General features: G+C 33.9%; 1 protein-coding gene across 1 annotated transcript in view; it reads left to right on the top strand.

The window, feature by feature from the left end:
• LOC126884628 (trimethylguanosine synthase) overlaps positions 1-19,612 on the top strand; it is a 79,280-nt gene that overhangs the window by 20,008 nt on the left and 39,660 nt on the right. Inside the window, exons 4-5 of the mRNA XM_050650688.1 lie at positions 15,251-15,469; positions 18,723-19,061. Of these exons, the coding sequence (XP_050506645.1) occupies positions 15,251-15,469; positions 18,723-19,061 (558 nt within the window). The remainder of the gene's footprint in view (positions 1-15,250; positions 15,470-18,722; positions 19,062-19,612) is intronic.

Genomic DNA, 19,612 nt, shown 5'->3' on the forward strand with positions numbered 1-19,612 from the left:
TGGCAACTGAACCTCATTGAATTGATGACCAAGTATTTTACTAACTTTCTAAAATGTTCGAAAATTACTCAAAAATGTTCCGTTGAATGGTTTCACTTTTGATTTGGCGACATAAAATTTAAACTGTTGACACTCAAAAATAGACACAAAAACACTCCATAGTTAACAAACAAATGAAATAGAGAATGCGGAAAAATCCCCTTACGAACAATTCACACATCCACTACTTCGGGCTGGGAAAATTTTTTTGAATAGAATCGAAGATCCAAACACCAGCTCTTAGAAATGTGTTTCGCCCTCTTCAACCTCTATGGGCTCATCGGTGAAGATGAGAGGTTGAATATCTTCAGACACATTCCAATCAAAAAACAACATTCGAGACCTAGACATAGCAGGAACGTAAATCTACGCCCAACCTGACAATGCCATTCTCAAGTTTTAATTCCCTAATTACTTTAGAGTAAGTAAGATAATGTTTATGAAAAAACAAAAGATGTAGATCTTTGAAACACACTCAGTGATCAAAAGATCCACAGGTACTGGTTTGGACGACCACTCGTACGAAAACAAACAAATGAAATAGAGAATGCGGAAATTAAGGTAAAAAATTAAAATAAATTGGGCGTAGATTTACGTTCCTGCTATGTCTAGGTCTCGAATGTTGTTTTTTGATTGGAATGTGTCTGAAGATATTCAACCTCTCATCTTCACCGATGAGCCCATAGAGGTTGAAGAGGGCGAAACACATTTCTAAGAGCTGGTGTTTGGATCTTCGATTCTATTCAAAAAATTTTTCCCAGCCCGAAGTAGTGGATGTGTGAATTGTTCGTAAGGGGATTTTTCCGCATTCTCTATTTCATTTGTTTGTTTTCGTACGAGTGGTCGTCCAAACCAGTACCTGTGGATCTTTTGATCACTGAGTGTGTTTCAAAGATCTACATCTTTTGTTTTTTCACTCCATAATTAATATAAATTTTAATTTCCAACACACGTGGCAAACAGAAACTCAGAGACCATGTACTTTCAAATACTACTTTGTATAGCACAAAGTGTCACACTGACAAATGCAGCCTTCTAATACATACTTCTAAGCATAATGTGTCATATTTACGTCTATTCTTATAAGCACCGAAGTTTTAGACTCTTCACATTTTTCAATGTCGTTTACAGGGTTAAGATTTGAGTATGGAAAAAAATGTATACAACGTTTTTTGTAGGAAATTTTCCGTACTTTCTGATGCGCCTAATTAGAAAACCCTAAGAGATTGCTTTCACATGTTCTTTGACATTTTTTATTGTTATTTGGAGAATATCTAGAACAAACTCCACCCAAAAAAATAATTGTTTTGCAATATATACATGCATTGATACTTACCTCACTGTTTTTGGAGTGTGCATGTATATAATATATATGCAATATACATGCAAATATGTGAATATAAATAATAATATACAACTAAAATAGCTTTATCAATATGTGACTAAGTCATTCTGAAAAAATGTTTTTTATTTATTTCCTTCGATTTGCCCAAACTTTTTGTCCGACATATAACTTTTTGCGTTACAAAATGTAATTTGTACATAAACAAATCAAAATTAGCTTGCTATTTATCACCAACATTTTTGTCTATATCTTACATGTTTAGAATGTCCGACTAGGAAAATTTCCCATTCATTTTATCCGACAGAACTTCCAGTTGCTTTTTTAGCCTTTCATTAAACTCTCATGCAAAAATCAGACTGCTATTCATCACCAATATAGTTCCTGTGATGTGACATGTTCAACGTGTCGGACTCGTTAAAATGCCCAACCTTTTTGTCGGACAAACATTTTTTCATATATTATATAATGTTGGCTATTGAATAAACTTAAAAACAACTTGCTATTTTTCACCATCATAAACTTGTCAGGACGACACGTTTATCATGCTCCACCGTTAAAACTTCCCCTGTTTCAGTGTTCCCGTGCATCAATGTTTGTCCGACTAGACACCGTTAAGCTATTAACAAATTTTCAGCTTGCTATTAATCAACTTTTTTTTCTTACGCGGGATCCAGGTCTACTAGGGTCAACGCCAACGACAATGTGTGATGGATGTCGATCCACTGTACATTTGAAGTGTGTTGGAATGCAGTCCGCCGAAGACGTTAGAATGACTAGAAATAAATTACGAAGCGTTAAGATTCTTTGTAATAATTGTTCAGGAAATATTGGTAATCTTGATCAATTAAAATCTTTTTTTGAGGGCTTTAAAAATGAGTTTGAAACTAAAATGTCAGAATTAAATAAAAAGTTTGATGATCTAAGCACACAAATTTTAAACCAAAAGGTGTCACCACAAACTTTTGAAGAAGTTTCGGAGGCGACCGAGAGGATGGTGCGAGCTCAGAATATAATTATTGTTGGTGCTCCAGAAAGTACAGGCACTATCGATGAACGTAAAAAGCATGATGAAGAATTAGCATCCGATATTTTGGGGGTAGTGTGTGGGAATTCAACCCCACATATTCCTGTTAGAATAACCAGAATTGGCAAACCTTCACCCAATAGACCAAAATTAATGAAACTTTCATTTAACAATCCATCAATTGCAAAAGATATTCTTAAACGCAAGAACTCATTAACGGGAACCCGTTTTGGTAAATTTATTATTAGAGATGATAAAACACCTAAGCAAATGGAGTATTTGGATCAGTTGAGAAAGGAGCTAAATGATCGAAAGGCTAAAAGCGAGACTGATATTACTATAAAGTTTATCAGAGGAACCCCTTCTATTGTACCATCAAAAAACTGAAACAGTCAAATTTTCTTAATTGCTCTATATCTTATACTAGTATCGATTCTTTAATGGCAAAACTCAATGAATTTGTTCGTGATATGGATTTAGAGAAGCCTACTATTATGCTTATAACAGAATCCTGGCTTAAACCACATATACCTAATTCTGTCATAGATGTACAAGGTTATACTATATTCCGCAACGACCGGCTTTCGACTGGAGGTGGAGTATGCATTTATGTGTTAGATTCTGTTTTTTCTCAATTTACAATAACTGTTTTACCGTTCAATATTCCTGGTTTCGAGGCAATGTGTCTTCTCTTTCATAATAAACACTTATCTTTTACGATTTGCTGTGTTTACAGACCGCCTGATACTGTTTATAATAATTATGTTCAACTTATTAATTTTTTATCCGTTCTAGCTTCAACTTACAAAAACCTAATTATTGCCGGTGACTTCAATCATAGAGATTTAAAATGGCCACATCCTGTACCTCAAAATGCTTCATCTAGACTTCTTCTTGATTTTGTACAAGATTCACATCTCCAACAAATCGTTACTGAACCAACTTGTTTCCGTTCTGGGCAGCAACCCTCCATCTTGTATTTAATTATTACTTCTGATAATGATTTAATAAACAACCTAGAATACTATCCCCCTTTTGCTAAATCCGATCATGCAATTCTTCAGTTCCAAATGCAGTTAATTCTTGGTACTGATCCAAAAAACTATACTCATCAAGATATTTCATTGATTATAGAGGTATTAATCATGATGTGTCACTGGTTGACTGGGCTTCCGTTCTGTCGTTACCAAATTTACAGGAAAACTGGAATATTTTTCATGAACAATGTAGCAACATCATAAAAAATAATACAAAGACTTATAACTACATTTCCTTTTAAACCCTGGATTAATTGGGATATTCAAAGATTGATTAAGAGAAAGAAAGCTCTTTGGCAAAAGTATCAAAGATCACGTTTGGAGAATGATTTTGTTACGCATAGGAATGTTGCCAATCTATTGAAAACAAAAATTTGCAATGCTAGGAGAGACTATGAAAAAAATATTATAGACAGCAATAATCCAAAGAAGTTTTATAAGTATGTATATTAGAACATCCATAAACACAAAAGTTTCTGTTCCTCAATTAAAAACAGACTCAGGTGATATTACAAATGATGATTTGAAAGTGACTACAACTTTTGCTAGGAGCTTTTACGGATCTTTTACTTTAGAACCTGATGGCCCACTCCCAGACTTACATTATGAACCCGTAAATCATAGTTCTATTACCTCAGTAGAATTTTCTCCTGATGATATTTTTAAAAAACTTAAAAAACTTGACACCAACAAATCTCCAGGACCAGATAATCTTTCACCTACTTTCTTGAAATCATGTGCAAATGCTCTGAAATATCCACTCCATTTGCTTATGGAACAATCATTCCACTCTGCTACTCTGCCACTTATTTGGAAAGAAACACGGGTGAAACCAATTGTTAAGAAAGGAGATAAACTCGGCCCCAAAAATTATAGGCCTGTTAGTCTCACTCCAGTTATATCCAGAGTTATGGAATCAATTGTTGTGGATAATTTACACATATTTTTGAACCAGCACCAAATAATCCCGAACGAACAACATGGCTTTACCAGTGGAAGATCGGTTGTTACCAACTTGTTGTGTTGCCTAAATGACTAGACTACCGAAGTAGATAAGGGACAGGATATTGATATTATCTACTTAGATTTTAGCAAGGCTTTCGATAAAGTTCCAAGAGAAAGGCTTTTGAAAAAATTAAACAGGATTGGAATTCGCGGGCAACTGTTAAACTGGATTTCAGCCTTCTTAAGTGAAAGAAAATTTTCCGAAAGAATACAGTCTTCAAGTAGCCCCCTATATGACGTAATAAGTGGAGTCCCCCAAGGATCTGTTTTAGGGCCACTACTGTTTAATATATTTACATCGGAGCTAAAATACATCATTTCATCAAAGTTTTCGGTTTATGCGGATGACACAAAGCTGTACAACAATCCTAAAATAAACTCTCACTGTTTGCAAAAAGACTTGGACAGCATTTCTCGATGATGTACTGACTGGTTACTACCGCTTAATATAGAAAAATGTGTCGTTCTTCATGTCGGCAAAAATAACCCTCGATTAAATTATTTTATTAACGGCACCGTTTTAAAAAAGACCGATTGTCACTCTGATCTCGGCGTGTTAATAGACTTACAATTGTCCTGGACTCCTCAAACATTGCAACAGTGTAATAAAGCCAATCGCATGGTTTACCTTATTAGTAAAGTTTTTTCGTCCTGTGACAGTCGAACCTTAGCAAAATTGTATAAAACTTATGTGAGACCTATATTAGAATTTTCTAATTCAGTGTGGTGCCCGGTTCTTCAGCGTGACGTAAATATGCTGGAAAATGTACAGCGACGAGTAACACGGATCCCGTATTCATTGGTGCGTCCCTCGTATGAAGATCGTTTAAGGATCATGGATTTAGTTCCGTTATCCGCCCGCAGACTTAGAGGCGACTTAATTACAACATTCAATTCATTTCATTACGAAACTTCTTCACTCAGAAATCTCTTTACAATAAATACAGATGAGCGGTTAAGAGGCCATTCCAGACAGCTAAGAAGAGAACTCTGCAGAACCAGCATCAGGTTAAACTTTTTATCAAATAGGGTTTGTCATGCTTGGAATGCATTACCGGCTTATGTCGCTATGGCTCCTAGTACAAATAGTTTTAAATTATATGTAATTCAGCTTAAGTGTAAAACAGCTAAGTACCAAAATTTGTTTAGCTTTTTAGAGTATAATAGGATTATAATCCTCTACTCTTATTGAATGTTAATAATAATAAATAATAATAATAATTATGAAGACATAGCACTATATCTAAACTGCAAAAATACAGATTCGCGACACATATAGAAGCAAAAAAAATTCTCGAAGAAGACGACATAGAAACTGCATGAAAAACTAAAAAACAAACCTAACTACACTAATCACAAAAAGTATTGCATAATTTTTGAAACAAGAAAAAAGTTTAAAAATAATTTTTAATTTTTAGCAGAATGTTGTAATATTCGTCTATAGTCTTCTTTAGGTGTCTACAAACCCATAACATTTCAAGTTAAAGCGTGTTTTTGCCGAAAAAGAAAACAGTTAATAAAACATTGTTAAAAGAGAATATTTATTTTGGATATTTGTGTTCGAGAATTTGATCTGTGTACTATGTCGATCTATTACAAAACATGAGTAAAATAACGCCAGAACAAGCAGCTCAAATCATAGCTTTAATTGAAGATGGACGATCGCAGCAATATCTTGCTGATGTTATGGGAATTCACAATCCAGCGTTTCAAGTGCTCTAAGAAGGTATACAGAAAGTGGAGGATACACTAGAAAACCAGTTTCAGGACTTCCCAGATGCACGAACCCTGCAGATGAACGTTATTTACATCTGCAGACTTTCCGATAAGGTTTTATACAAAGAAGCACAAGCAAGAGTGCGGAAAAAAATCACACAGAAGAAAAACGAAACGTGGACAAACAAATGCAATCAACTTAACGCCTATATAGGGGGGACAAGAAACACAGAGAGCTGGAAATTCCTTAAAACGTTGAGAACAGATACCAAAAGGGATATAATAACACCGATTACTCTGGAAAAGTGGGATGGCTATTTCAAGCAGTTACTAGTAGAAAATAGAGAAGATTTTATTAAAAACGAAGATCACGAAAGTTTCAATGTAATTGTCAGTGGCTCACCGATTCGGTTAAGACTGGAAGAAGTACGAAATGCATGCAAATCCCTAAAAAATAGAAAAGCGTCAGGGCCTGGCGACATAGCACCAGAACTGCTCAAATACGGTAGCAACACCCTGTATGAATACCTAAGAGATCTATTTAATAGATGTATGAATGGCGAAGTCATACCAAAAGAATGGCAATTGTCTGTAATTTCTACAATACACAAGAAAGGCAGTAAAAATATATGCGATAATTACCGGGGAATATCTGTCACAAGCACCATCAGCAGAGTTTACGGAAAAATTATCAAAAATAAAATAGAAGACGAATACAAGGACTTAGAGGCCGAAGAGCAAGCCGGTTTCCGCGCTGGCAGATCCACCACTGACCACCTATATTGTGTAACACAGTTAATAGACAAACAAATAGCCTACAATCAAGAACTGCATTTAGTGTACATAGACTTAAAAAAAGCATACGATACTGTACCACAAAGTAAACTTTGGGAAGCCCTCGAAAAAACTAACATCAGTCTGAACCTCATTAAAGCTGTAAAAAATCTATACCAACATAATATAGCAAAAGTTAAGCTAGGCAAGGAAATCTCGTCAGGATTTGAAGTGAATAAGGGTCTTAAACAGGGCTGCTGTCTATCGCCGACACTATTTAAAATATATTTAGAGCAAGTTTTGAAATCCTGGAAAAGGAAATGTAAGAATATGGGTATACCGCTAAATGATGATAACATGCTATACACTTTATGTTTTGCGGATGATCAGATTCTTATGGCCCAGGATTATCACGATATTGAATATATGACCCGAAAAATCATAGAAGAGTACCGGAACTGGGGTTTAGAAGTGAATACCAAGAAAACGGAATATATGTGCGTTGGAGGTATACAGCAGGATCTAGCGTTGGAAAATGAAATAACTATTAATCACTGTCAGGAATATAAATACTTGGGCCTTACAATTACACAAGATGGAACGTTGGACAAGAATATCCAAGAAAGGTGCACACAAGGAAGGAAAGCTATCGCATTAATGAACAAAATCCTATGGGACCAAAGTATCTCCAAAGAAAATAAACGTAACATCTATAACAGCATTGTTAAGAGCATTATAACATACAGCAGCGAAGTTTGGCCACTTAAAGAAAAATCCGAAAATATGCTCAGAACAACTGAAATGGACTTCTGGAGAAGATCTGCTGGTATATCAAGAATACAAAAAATCAGAAATACAAGAATATTGGAGATAATGGATGTAAAGCATACAATAATGGACGATATAAAAACAAAGCAACTAAGATGGTTTGGCCACGTACAACGTATGGAAGAATGTGCCAGATTACCCAAGCAAGTGCTACGATGGGCACCAAAAGGACGGCGGAAGAGAGGAAGACCTAGGAAAAGCTGGATAGAAGGAATCCATAGGGAAATCGGAGAAAGAGGCTTGAACGAAGACATGTGCTACGATCGAGAGCAATGGCGATTGGGAATCGGAAGACGTCGTAGAACGTTATGAACCGATTATATATATATATATATATAGACTTTGCGTACACATAATGTTACAGCTAGATAACTGCTAAATTATCTTTCCATAGCCCGTGGCCCGTAATGTTCGGTTCGTAAAGTGCCAATACGGTTAAAAACAGATTAATAGAATTTGGAATCAGAGCCAGAATGCCTGGTACTGCTCCACTGTTAACGAGTGCACACCTTATAGCACGTTTAAGTTTTGCACCAGAACATGTCGATTGGGATATTAACGACTGGACTAATATTCTTACACACTAGATTAATATCTCGGACATGTTCTGGTGCAAAACTTAAATGTGCTATACAATGTGCCCTCGTTAACAGTGGATCAGTAGCAGACATTTTGTCTCTGATTCTAAATTCCCTTAATGTGTTTCTGACCGAATAGGCACTTATTCGAACATTACGGACTGTGGAGAGATCATTTAGCAGTTGTCTATCTGTAACATGATGTGTACGCAAAGTTTGCAGATGTAAATAACGTTCATCTGCGGGGTTTGTGCACCTGGGTTCTTAAAGCAGTTGAAACGCTAGATTGGTGGATTCCCATAACATCAGTAAGATATTGTTGCGATCGCTCATCTCCAATTAAACCTACAATTTGGGCTGCTTGTTCTGACGTTACATTACTCATTTTTGAAGTTATTCTTCTTTAGGCGCGATTGAGAGTAAAATTTCATAAATCTGCGCGCATGCGCACACAGACAGTAATAGTTCGTTGCTAATCTTTCAAGATAGGTATGTATGTATATTATGTATCAGCGCAAACAAGGCATTAAAAGAATATATTAGTGTTTTTAGTAAATGTATTATTTATTATAATTTTTGGATTTGTCTTTCTCTGTAGTAAGATAATAAAATATTATGTATGTAGGTTTAACATTTTTATATGTCTATTTGTCACCGTGTTGTGTAATTATATCAGAAACTTACGTGTCACTTAAAGAAGCTCGGTGGCGTAGTTGGTAGAGCGTTGGGCCAATGATTGGAAGGTTGCGGGTTCCAATCCTGGACGATTCATATTTTTCATTTAATTTTTGGTTGTTTTAATAAAAAAAAAATTTGAAAGTGGTAGAGAAGAAAGTTAGTTTAATATTTAAATAAAATACAAATAACCTGTTAAGTATATTTACTTCGTTGAAATTATATAATAGAAGAATAACTTCTTTACGTGCGAACAAAGTACACACACATTCTTTTTATAAGAACGAACCTCATCATTGAAAACTGAAGCCGATATAGTGCACATATCAAATTCTCGAACACAAATCGCTGGTACCTATGATTAATGTGATTCTTAATACATTTCCGCGAAGATTATAACTCCCAAAATATTTATAATGAAAAGATTTAGTTCATAATAGATGCCGACGAAAACAATTATTTCTGAGAACTTTTTACTAATTATAATTTTCGTGGACCCACAAACAGAAATTTTGTTTTTTGCCGATACTCCTCAAAAAATAAATTTTTTCGCTAACAGTTTATTAGCGATTTAATTTTCACAATCATATCATTGAAAATAATATTTTTCGCGGCGTTCATTGAAAGTTCTACTCTTAACGGCATTTTTCGGAGTTATACTTTTCGTAGGCGACGGCGAAATGTCCAAAATAAATATTCTGTTTTTACAACGTTTTGTTTACTCTTTTTTTTTTTCGGGAAAACACGCTTCGACTTAAAATGTTATAGGTTTGTAGACACCTAAAGGAGACGATACACGAGTATTATAACATTCTGCTAAAAATTAAAAATTATTTTTAAACTTTTTTTCTGTTTCAAAAATTATGCGATACTTTTTGTGTTTAGTGTATTTAGTTATTCGTAGGTACATTACGGAACGTCCATAAACTACGTCATAAAAATTTTTGACTTTTAATACCCTCACGCAGAAAGATCACTGATGTCATTAATGCTATGTTATGTAATAGAAGTTTTTATAAGTCATCATGGGCTATAAGACTAGTACCTCAAGGATGGGTGCTAGCCCCCTACTCTTTAGCCTTTATATAGCAGACATGCCCCAAACCACATCAAAGAAATTCGGATATGCAGACGATTGGACTCTTATAAAGGATTGGAGACTATTGAGCAAATATTAACAAACGACTTGGTTACCCTCGGAAGATATTTTCTCCGTTGGAGATTGTAGCCCAATGCCGCCAAGACAGAAATATCCTGCTTTGATTTAAGCAACAGACTGGCCAACTACCAATTAAAAATCCACTTTGAAGACGGACTCCCTAGCCACACTAAATAACTAAAATATGGGTATGACACTCAATTGAACGCTATGCTTTAAAGAACATCTTGCAGAGACGACTGCAAGACTGAGGCCCGGTCTTTTCACCTCCGAATAAAAGTTATTCGGAGGTTTATTTGACAGATTTACATGTAATCTTCCGGATAAACTTCCTAATAAATATTTATTCGGAGGTGAAAAGACCGGGCCTTAGAACATGAAATAGTATACTGCAAAAATTATGTGGTACCACATGGGGTTCATCGTGTATCCGTTGCGGAGTACTGTTCACCGGTGTGGCTCAACAGCCCGCACACCAAAAGTGTTGATGCGCAATTAAAACAGGCTTTGCTTATTTAAGGCACGATCAAGGCTACGCCAAGGTACTGACTACGAGCACTGAGCCACATGGCCCATCACACGTCCGCTAACAACATGCCCTTGTCAGGTAGTATACCTAGAAAAATTAATACTGATGCTGTGCTCTGCTCCCACGTTGGTATCACCGACAGAGACATACGTAGACTTCGTTCAACAAGTAACTTATGTCTCTGCCGGTGATACCAACCATTAAGCTTCGCTCAAGAGGCAAAGAAAGAAACAAAGATAACCGACCGTTGGTGAGAAGAATGGAAGAAGAATGCACCGCCTTCCACCCGGAATATGCTATGTATTACCACAGTGTCTGTGTATTCATCTGGATACTGTGGTATTACAAGCAAGCCAGAGGGTTTCGACCAACCAAGGCGAATCGGGGCCACATTGAACAGAATAAGAACAAACTGTAGCAGGTTTTCAGGCGGGGAAAAATACCGTCTCCAAATTCTGTTGCGGTGCTTCAGGACAAATGGTTAAACATCTAGTGGATGAATGCCCGATCAGGTCCTACAGTGGCAATCTGTCCGATATCTTAGTTGTGACCAAAGAGTCAATTGAATATATTTGTCAACTAAATGTTTGTTTGTAAAAATTAATTATTGTTATTTACTGTTTGTAATGTATTGTTCTTTTTTTCGTATACACAAAACTCAACTGTGATGTAGCCATACGCTAAATATTAAATAAATAATTTTAAATATAAACAAAAGTTATGGCCATGGGGGAAAAGGAAGAAGAAGAAAAGATAAACATAAAAATAAAAGAACTAAATATAGAACAAGCACGAACATTCCAATACTTAGGAGTAGAATTAGAAGACAACGGAAGACAGGAAACAGAAATTAATAATAGAATTCAATAAATTCATAAATAAAAAAGAAATAACACGAAAAACAAAAATTAATGTGTTCAAGTCAATATATAGACCTGTATTAACTTTTGGTTGCGAGTCATGGGTACTAACAGAACGTCAAAAGAGTAAAATACAGGCAGTAGAAATGAAATACCTTAGACGAGTTCGAGGAGTTACCAAAAGAGATAGACTACGGAACACTCAAATAAGAGAAGATTTGGAAATCGAATCAACGTTAGAATTTATAGAGAGAAGGCAACTCTGTTGGTGGGGTCATCTTCAGAGAATGGATCAGACAAAACCGGTGAAAGAAATTTGGCAAGCAAAAACGCAAAGAACAAAGGTAGACCACGACAAACATGAGATAGAACATTAGGCAAAATAATCGAGAAAAGGGGAACAACGTGGATAGAAGCAAGGACGCTGGCTAGAAATAAGAAGTAATGGGTCAAATTTGTACATAATATAAATGTATAGCAGTTATTAGTTAAATTTAAGATTAAGTTGTTTTTGTATTGTATTATAACGTACCATTGTAATGTATTGTCGCCTTACACCACTATGTGGTAAAAAGGTTTTTTGAAAATATATATATATATATATATATATATATATATATATAAAGTAGTTATAAAAACTATTATATATATATATATATATATATATATATATATATAAAGTAGTTATAAAAACTATTATATATATATATATATATATATATATATATACAGGGTGTAACAAAAATACATGTCATAAATTAAATCACATATTCTGGGACCAAAAATAGTTCGAATGAACCTAGCTTACCTTAGTACAAATATGGACATAAAAAAAGTTACAGCCCTTTGAAATTACAAAATGAAAATCGATTTTTTCGAATATATCGGAAACTATTAGAGATTTTTTATTGAAAATGGACGTGTGGCATTCTTATGGCAGGAACATCTTAAAGAAAAATTATAGTGAAATTTGTGCACACCATAAAAATTTTATGGGGGTTTTGTTCCCTTAAACCCCCCCCAATTTTTTGTGTACGTTCCAATTAAATTATTATTGTGGTACCATCAGTTACATTCAGTATCATTAAAGCTTTTTTGACTCTTAGTATATTTTCGATAAGGCAGTTTTTATCGAGTTGCGGCTTCTTTTTTAATATGTCTACATAAAAAATGTGTGGGGGTTTTGTTCCTTTAAACCCCCCAAATGTTTGTGTACGTTTCAATTAAACTATTACTGCGGTACCATTAGTTAAATACAGTGTTTTTAAAACTTTTTTGCCTCTTTGTATTTTTTCGATAAATCACCTTTTATCGAGATGTGGCTTCTTTTTTAATATGGTTCAAAATCTACTTAAAAATATAAATCATAAATAAATTTTCATATTATTACTAAGTCTCCATTATCGTACTTAACCATAATACAGTGCGGTGGAATAAGTGTTCCCCCCCCCCCCTGTTAACTTGTTTATTTTAAGAATATAAGCAAAACGCTCGGACAGGTCGATTTTTAAACTAACGATAGTATATTATAGCATCATCGTTTCGAACTTTACGCGATCCCTCTTCAGGTGACAGCCATAACTTTGATTTTTTTAAACGGGAAAGTACATCATGTGTAGTGTGACCAACTCCAATTCAGTCGAATCCGGGACAATGCTGAAAAAAAGTACCTAAAATCCGGGACTTTTGAAAGAAAATCGGGCCATTTGTTATTTTTTTAAATATAGGACTCTAATATCATCATTTTATTGGTTATTTAACATTTTTATGTTGACAATGATATTTTTGATGGGATTAAGCCACAATTGGTTATAATGATAATTATATTTTTGTTAGTTTTTGACGTTTCGACTTCCAATCCAGAAAACATTCTCAAAAAAGGAGAAAAAAATAGAAAATCAACTGATGTTGGATTTTCATCTTATCTTAATTTAAGTATCACACTTCACGTCACTGTTAGTTACTTTTTTTTTTTCAAAAATGGAAATTCTTCTTCCAATATTTTATTGAAAGTGCAATATCGTTTTCTGTTTTTACTTTCTTGTGTTGGTTCCATATTCATATTAACAATAATAATATATTGGAATGAAAAAGTCAGGTCAAAAACAATAATTCCGAGATGGTCACTAATCGATTTTCGGATTCAAACTGATTACTGTACTGACAATAAAATAAATGTTTAGATAAAAAAATCATATTGCAACGCAGCAGATTTGAATTTGGCTCAAAGCATACAACGGTTTGGAAATTAATCATATTTCGCGAACGAACTCAAGAAGTTTATCTACTTAAAGTGGTTGACAAAGCCGAAAAAAAGATGCACCAGCAATCATTACATTACATCGTTCGATGTGGCATGCGTGCCTAGGCATGATTCATTGTGACATGAATTATTATTGTTTTTGAATGGTCTTTTCGGAAGACGATAATTGAAACACACAAATAAAAAAATTCCACAGTTTTCGTTTTCTTTCATAGAACTATTAAAATTTATACCACGATAAAATTTTTTTTTTCGTCTCAACAATTTAATTTAATGTAAATTCTTAGAATAAAAACGAAAATATAGACTTTTACCAAAAAGTTGAAAATTCGGATGGCCCGGAAGCCTTGTCCGGGACGCCGGGACACAACTTCGTAATTCGGGCCATGTCCCGGATTTTTCGGGCTAGTTGGTCACACTAATCATGTGACACCTCATTTAAAAGCTCTTAAAATACTGAGTTCAAAAATGTATAATACTTTAATCCTGTTTAAGAGCGTAGGCCCAAAATTTCGGTCGAATTCTTTCTAAATGCACTCATTTTTTTCGAATCCTGAAAAAACTAATAAATATTTTTGAAAGTTTATATTAGTTTTCTCAGAATTCGAAAAAAATAAATGCGTTTAAAAAGAGTTCGACCGAAATTTTGGGCCTGAGATCTCGAAAAGGATTAAAGTATTATACATTTTTGAAATCAGTATTTTAAAAGCTGTTAAATGAGGTGTCACATGATGTACTTTACCTTTTAAAAAAATCAAAGTTATGCCTGTCACCTGAAGAGGGATCGCGTAAAGTTCGAAACGTTGATGCTATGATATACTATGATTAGTTTAAAAATCGACCTGTCCGAGCGTTTTGCTTATATTCTTAAAATAAACAAGTTAACAGGGGGGCAACACTTATTCCACCGCACTGTATACAAATATGTGGTGGATTTGACAAATATTCTAAATATCTCGATAAAAACTGACTTTTCGTAAAAGTACTAAGAGGCAAAAAAGTTTTTAAAATATGGTGTTTAACTACTGGTACTACAATAATAATTAAATTGGAACGTACACAAAAGTTTGGGGGGGTTTAAAAGAACAAAACCCCCATAAAATTTTTATGGGGTGTCCAAATTTCACTATAATTTTTTCTTAAGATACTACTGCCATAAGAATGCCACATGCCCGTTTTTGATATATTGGAAAAATCAATTTTCATTTTGTAACTTCAAAGGGCTGCAACTTTTTTTATGTGCACATTTGTACTAAGGTAAGTTAGGTTCAATCGAACTATTTTTGGTCCCAGAATATGTGATTAAATTTATGACCTGTATTTTTGTTACACCCTGTATATATATATAATTTTATATATACAATTTAGATTGCCCAACTATGTCTATTTTTATTTTTTAAATTTCCTGTTTGTTTTAGTTGAAAACGTTGCTGACGACACTTTCGTATATAATCCCAAAAAGTTCACATTTAACGAGAAAGAACTTCAAAATTTTAGTTCAGAATTGCAACAAGCCTGTTTGAAACCCATAGACAAGTGTCAAGAACCGTCGAAAAAAGAAAGTAACTCCAAGAATCACATGCTTTTGCGTACCTTGTCGGGTAGTGACGAGAAAATTTCTGGAGAAATATCCGAAGGTTGGTATTGGGCATATAAAAAAGCTTATGGTAGTAGTGTTGCAGTTTATTTTCAATAGACTCTGGGTTTTATCAAATTATCAGTTTTACAGTATCACATTCAAAAATGTTCTGAAACTGTTTTCATCTGGCATATCTAAGTCAGAATGTTTATTATATGAGATTAAGCCACAATTTATTTTAATGAAAATTATATTCTATAATTGTTGTTTAACGTTTTGTTTGTTGAACTATTTCTTTGATTTTTCTTTTTCAAGCCTGTTTCTTTCGTTACTATTAATGCATCAATCCATTGTATTCTGTATTGATTCATGCTTACATATCTGTGATTAGTCGGAGTCTCTGTTGTTGTGTATATTTCATGTTCGTTTATCCTGGCAGTAATCTTGCGGTTTCTCCCACATAGACATTATTGCATTCACAGGGTATTTTATAGATGCAGTTCTTTGGTCTCTCTTGTGTGTTGTCAGGTTCGGTTTTGGACAAACTAGATCTCAGTGTATTGGTTGTTTCGAATGTTGTTGGGATGTACTTATTTGTTATCCTTTTTAATTTTTCTGATAATTTCTTGCTTGTTGTGTTTGTTTGTGGTGTTTTGTTGTTTTCTTTCAAATCAATCTTGTGAAATTCCTTGTTTATAAATGATAATGGGTAATCATTTTTTGTTAAAACCTGTATTAGCAGATTGTAGAGTTTATATGTAGAGTTTATAATATATATGTAATTTTTCATCAACAATGATTTTTTACTTTTCCTGCATATTATGTAAACAAATAGTGTTATTACTGTAGTTCCAATTTCCTCACATTTTTCATTTGTTCTAAAATATTTCTTTATAAATAATTATGTAATCCATTTGATTTCTTGAAGATTCAGTATTGTCATATCATCAAATCGGATTATTTAAGTGCGTAGGCGCCGTTTGGACAGTTTGTTCCAGGTATTTGTAATGATCATCTCATTGTTTTCACAAAATTCGAATAGTTTTTCTCTCGATCATTAGTATTTTTAAGACTATAGTGATCTGCTGACCTCTCAAATCTACTTGTTGAGGTCTCTTGTCTTGTTAGAGGTTGAGGTCTCTTGTTTTGTAGTTCATCTATTTGGAATCTATTTCACAATTCCATGACAAATAAGTTTGTCTGTCCAAATAAGTAAATAGGGGAATTATACCTAAAACGTAATCATTATGTGATTTTTCCGATTTGACTACCCAGACAAACACAGTTGCTCAGAGTGTGATTATACCGAAAATCATTGTGGTTTTCGCGATATTTGACTTCCCTGACTAACCTAGTTGCTCGGGATGTGGCACGTAGTAGTCCATTCATTAACGGTAAAATATTGCAAAACCTTTAAATTTTAAAGAACCGCTTGGATTGACATGAAATTTGGCATACACACAGCTAACAAGTCAAAGAAAAAAGTGATATTGTGCCGATATGTGCTTTTGCCCTGGGGGTGGTTTTCACCCCCTCTTGGGGGTTAAAAAATATTCGTCCAAACAAAGTCAGGAAATGGGTAAACTGGCTAATTTAAAGTAACTTTTGTTCTATAGAGTTTTTTCACTAAGTCAATACTTTTCGAGTTATTTGGCAGTGAATATGTTCATTTTTTCAACAAAATAACCACGCTTTTAGACGGTTTTTCGCAAATAACTCAAATTGTAAGTATTTTGTCGAAAAAGCATTCTTAGCAAAAATATAGCCTATAAAAATTTTTAAAAAATAGTGAATATATCACGTTTTTTATTTAGTAGAAGCAGAGTTATAGCTAATGAAATATAGGTTCATATTCGTCAAATTCCAAGTGGAATACTTTAACGTGAAATAACCAAAAATGAAGCACATTTCGGGGAAAACTCATTTAAACTTATTTAAAGTGTTTAAAAAAAGCTTCATTTTTGTTTTATAAAAAAAATTTCTAGCATCAAAATTAAACAAGTTACGCTCAAAATAAAGTTAGTCCCTTTTGGTTTTGGTAAAAAAATCGAGAAAATCACCCCCTAATTAGTATCTTAAATGAACTTAATCGTAACGACTTCACAAGTTTCTTGACTCGTGTATATATTGTTTATATGATCTGTAAGTTTCATCGGTTCAAAGTCCTTATTATTGAAACGGCTGTAGTTAAAAGGGGTTGAACGAGTCACTGATCACGAATGTATGCAAATTTAGAAACACCAAATCTTGATCAATTTTTGTCTAACAGAAAAACAAAAAAAATACATGATATTCAGAAAAGCAAATCTGACTTTTTTTGTATTTCGAGACTTTTGGTATCTCTAACAATTTTTAAGTTATTTTGAAAAAAAATCATATTTTTCAAAATTTAAGTTTTTAAAAATTTTACTTTGAAACCAAATTTTTTCAAAAATAAACACTTTGAATCGATGAAACTTACAGATCATATAAACACAATATAAGTAAAATAATTTATGGAGCGGCAACGATTAATTTCATTTAAGTTGCTAATTAGGGGGTGGTCTTCCCGATTTTTTTTTTGCAAAAACAAAAGGGACCAACTTTATTTTGAGCGTAACTTGCTTGAATTTAATGCTAGAAACTTTTCGTAAAAACAGAAATAAAGCTGTTTTTAAACACTCTAAAAAAGTTAAAATGGGTTTTCCCCAAAAAGTGCTTAATTTTTTGGATATTTTACGTCGAAATATTCTATTTGAAATTTGGTGAATATGAATCTATATTTCATTGGCTATAACTCTGGTTCTACGAGATCCAGAGACCTAACGCGTACACCATTTTTTTACTTTGTTATAGGCTATTATATTTTTGCTAAGAACGGTTTTTTCGACAAAATACTTACTTTTTGAGTTATTTGCGAAAAACCGTCTAAAAATGTGGTTATTTTGTTGAAAAATGAACATATTCACTCGCAAATAACTCGAAAAGTGTTGACTTGGCGAAAAAGCTCTATAGAACAAAAGTTACTTAAAATTAGTCAGTTTACCCATTTCCGGAGTTGTTTTGGACATATATTTTTTCACCCTCAAGAGGGGGTGAAAGTCACCCCCAGGGCAAAAGCACACATCGGCACAATATCACTTTTTTTCTTTGACATGTAAGCTATGCGTATGCCAAATTTCATGTCAATCCAAGCGGTTCTTTAAAATTTAGAGCAAAAACCGTGAAAGAATGGACTATAGAGACATGAGTGGGATTTAGATGTCCATGACTAATAATAAAAATAAATTTTATAAATAAACAGGTAAACAATAATGACCTTATTTGTTTAGGTTGGAATCCGCTCTCTCCTTCCAGTGTAGATGAAGAAACAGAAGCGGAACGACTGTTAACGTCAAGGTGTTGCTCACGAACGAGCAGCTCCCTGAGAACCATCGATTCGATCACTAATGTTACTCGCATGACCGTTTCTTCCATAGACCTAAGCAACAGTACTCCTAGTTCAGATAGTTTTTCCTCCGTTAGTTCCGTCAATAGCTCAGTAAGTTCGGAAGAATCCGAAGAAGACTACCAACACCAGTGGAACCATTTATGGAAAAAACACTACGAAGATCAATACTTAGAACATTACAATAAGTTTATACAGTCTGTGATCGGGATTGTCACCGTAGGTAAGTAATTATTTTTATAACTATTACACTTTTACATATAGTCTAAGAGCTAGTGAACCCTCCGACTAACGGTCGTCCTGTAAGGCTAAAAATTTTTCTACTGATAATTCATAGCACACCAAGGCTAAAAACCATGACCTGGCAGGCCTCAGCGGTGCACGTGTATCTACCAGGTAAATCGAAAAGTGCAAATTTAGGGGGTAAAATAAACTTTCTCCTGTAAGGTTTAAATTTAAGTATGTGTTTGAGTAAGTCATTCAGAAGAAATGTGTACAATGACAGGCGAATCTGAAGAGCATAAGACCTTGCCAGGCGAGGGGAAATATTAGGGGTTTTTCCTAAAATTATTCTTTTTGCATCGAACAAATTTTTTTTAGGTTTTTTGAATAATTTCAAACAGAAAACGTCTTTAGTGATTTTTCTCTTAAGTTAATAGTTTTTGTTATATGAGCGATTGAAAATTTTGAAAATTGAGAAATCGGCCATTTTTAACCCTAAATCGGACATTTATCTAAAAATTTCAATGTTTACAAGGTACGTAGATATTCTTT

The sequence above is a fragment of the Diabrotica virgifera genome, chromosome 5 (genome assembly GCF_917563875.1).
Source record: "Diabrotica virgifera virgifera chromosome 5, PGI_DIABVI_V3a".
In the NCBI taxonomy this organism is placed as follows: Eukaryota; Metazoa; Arthropoda; class Insecta; order Coleoptera; family Chrysomelidae; genus Diabrotica; species Diabrotica virgifera.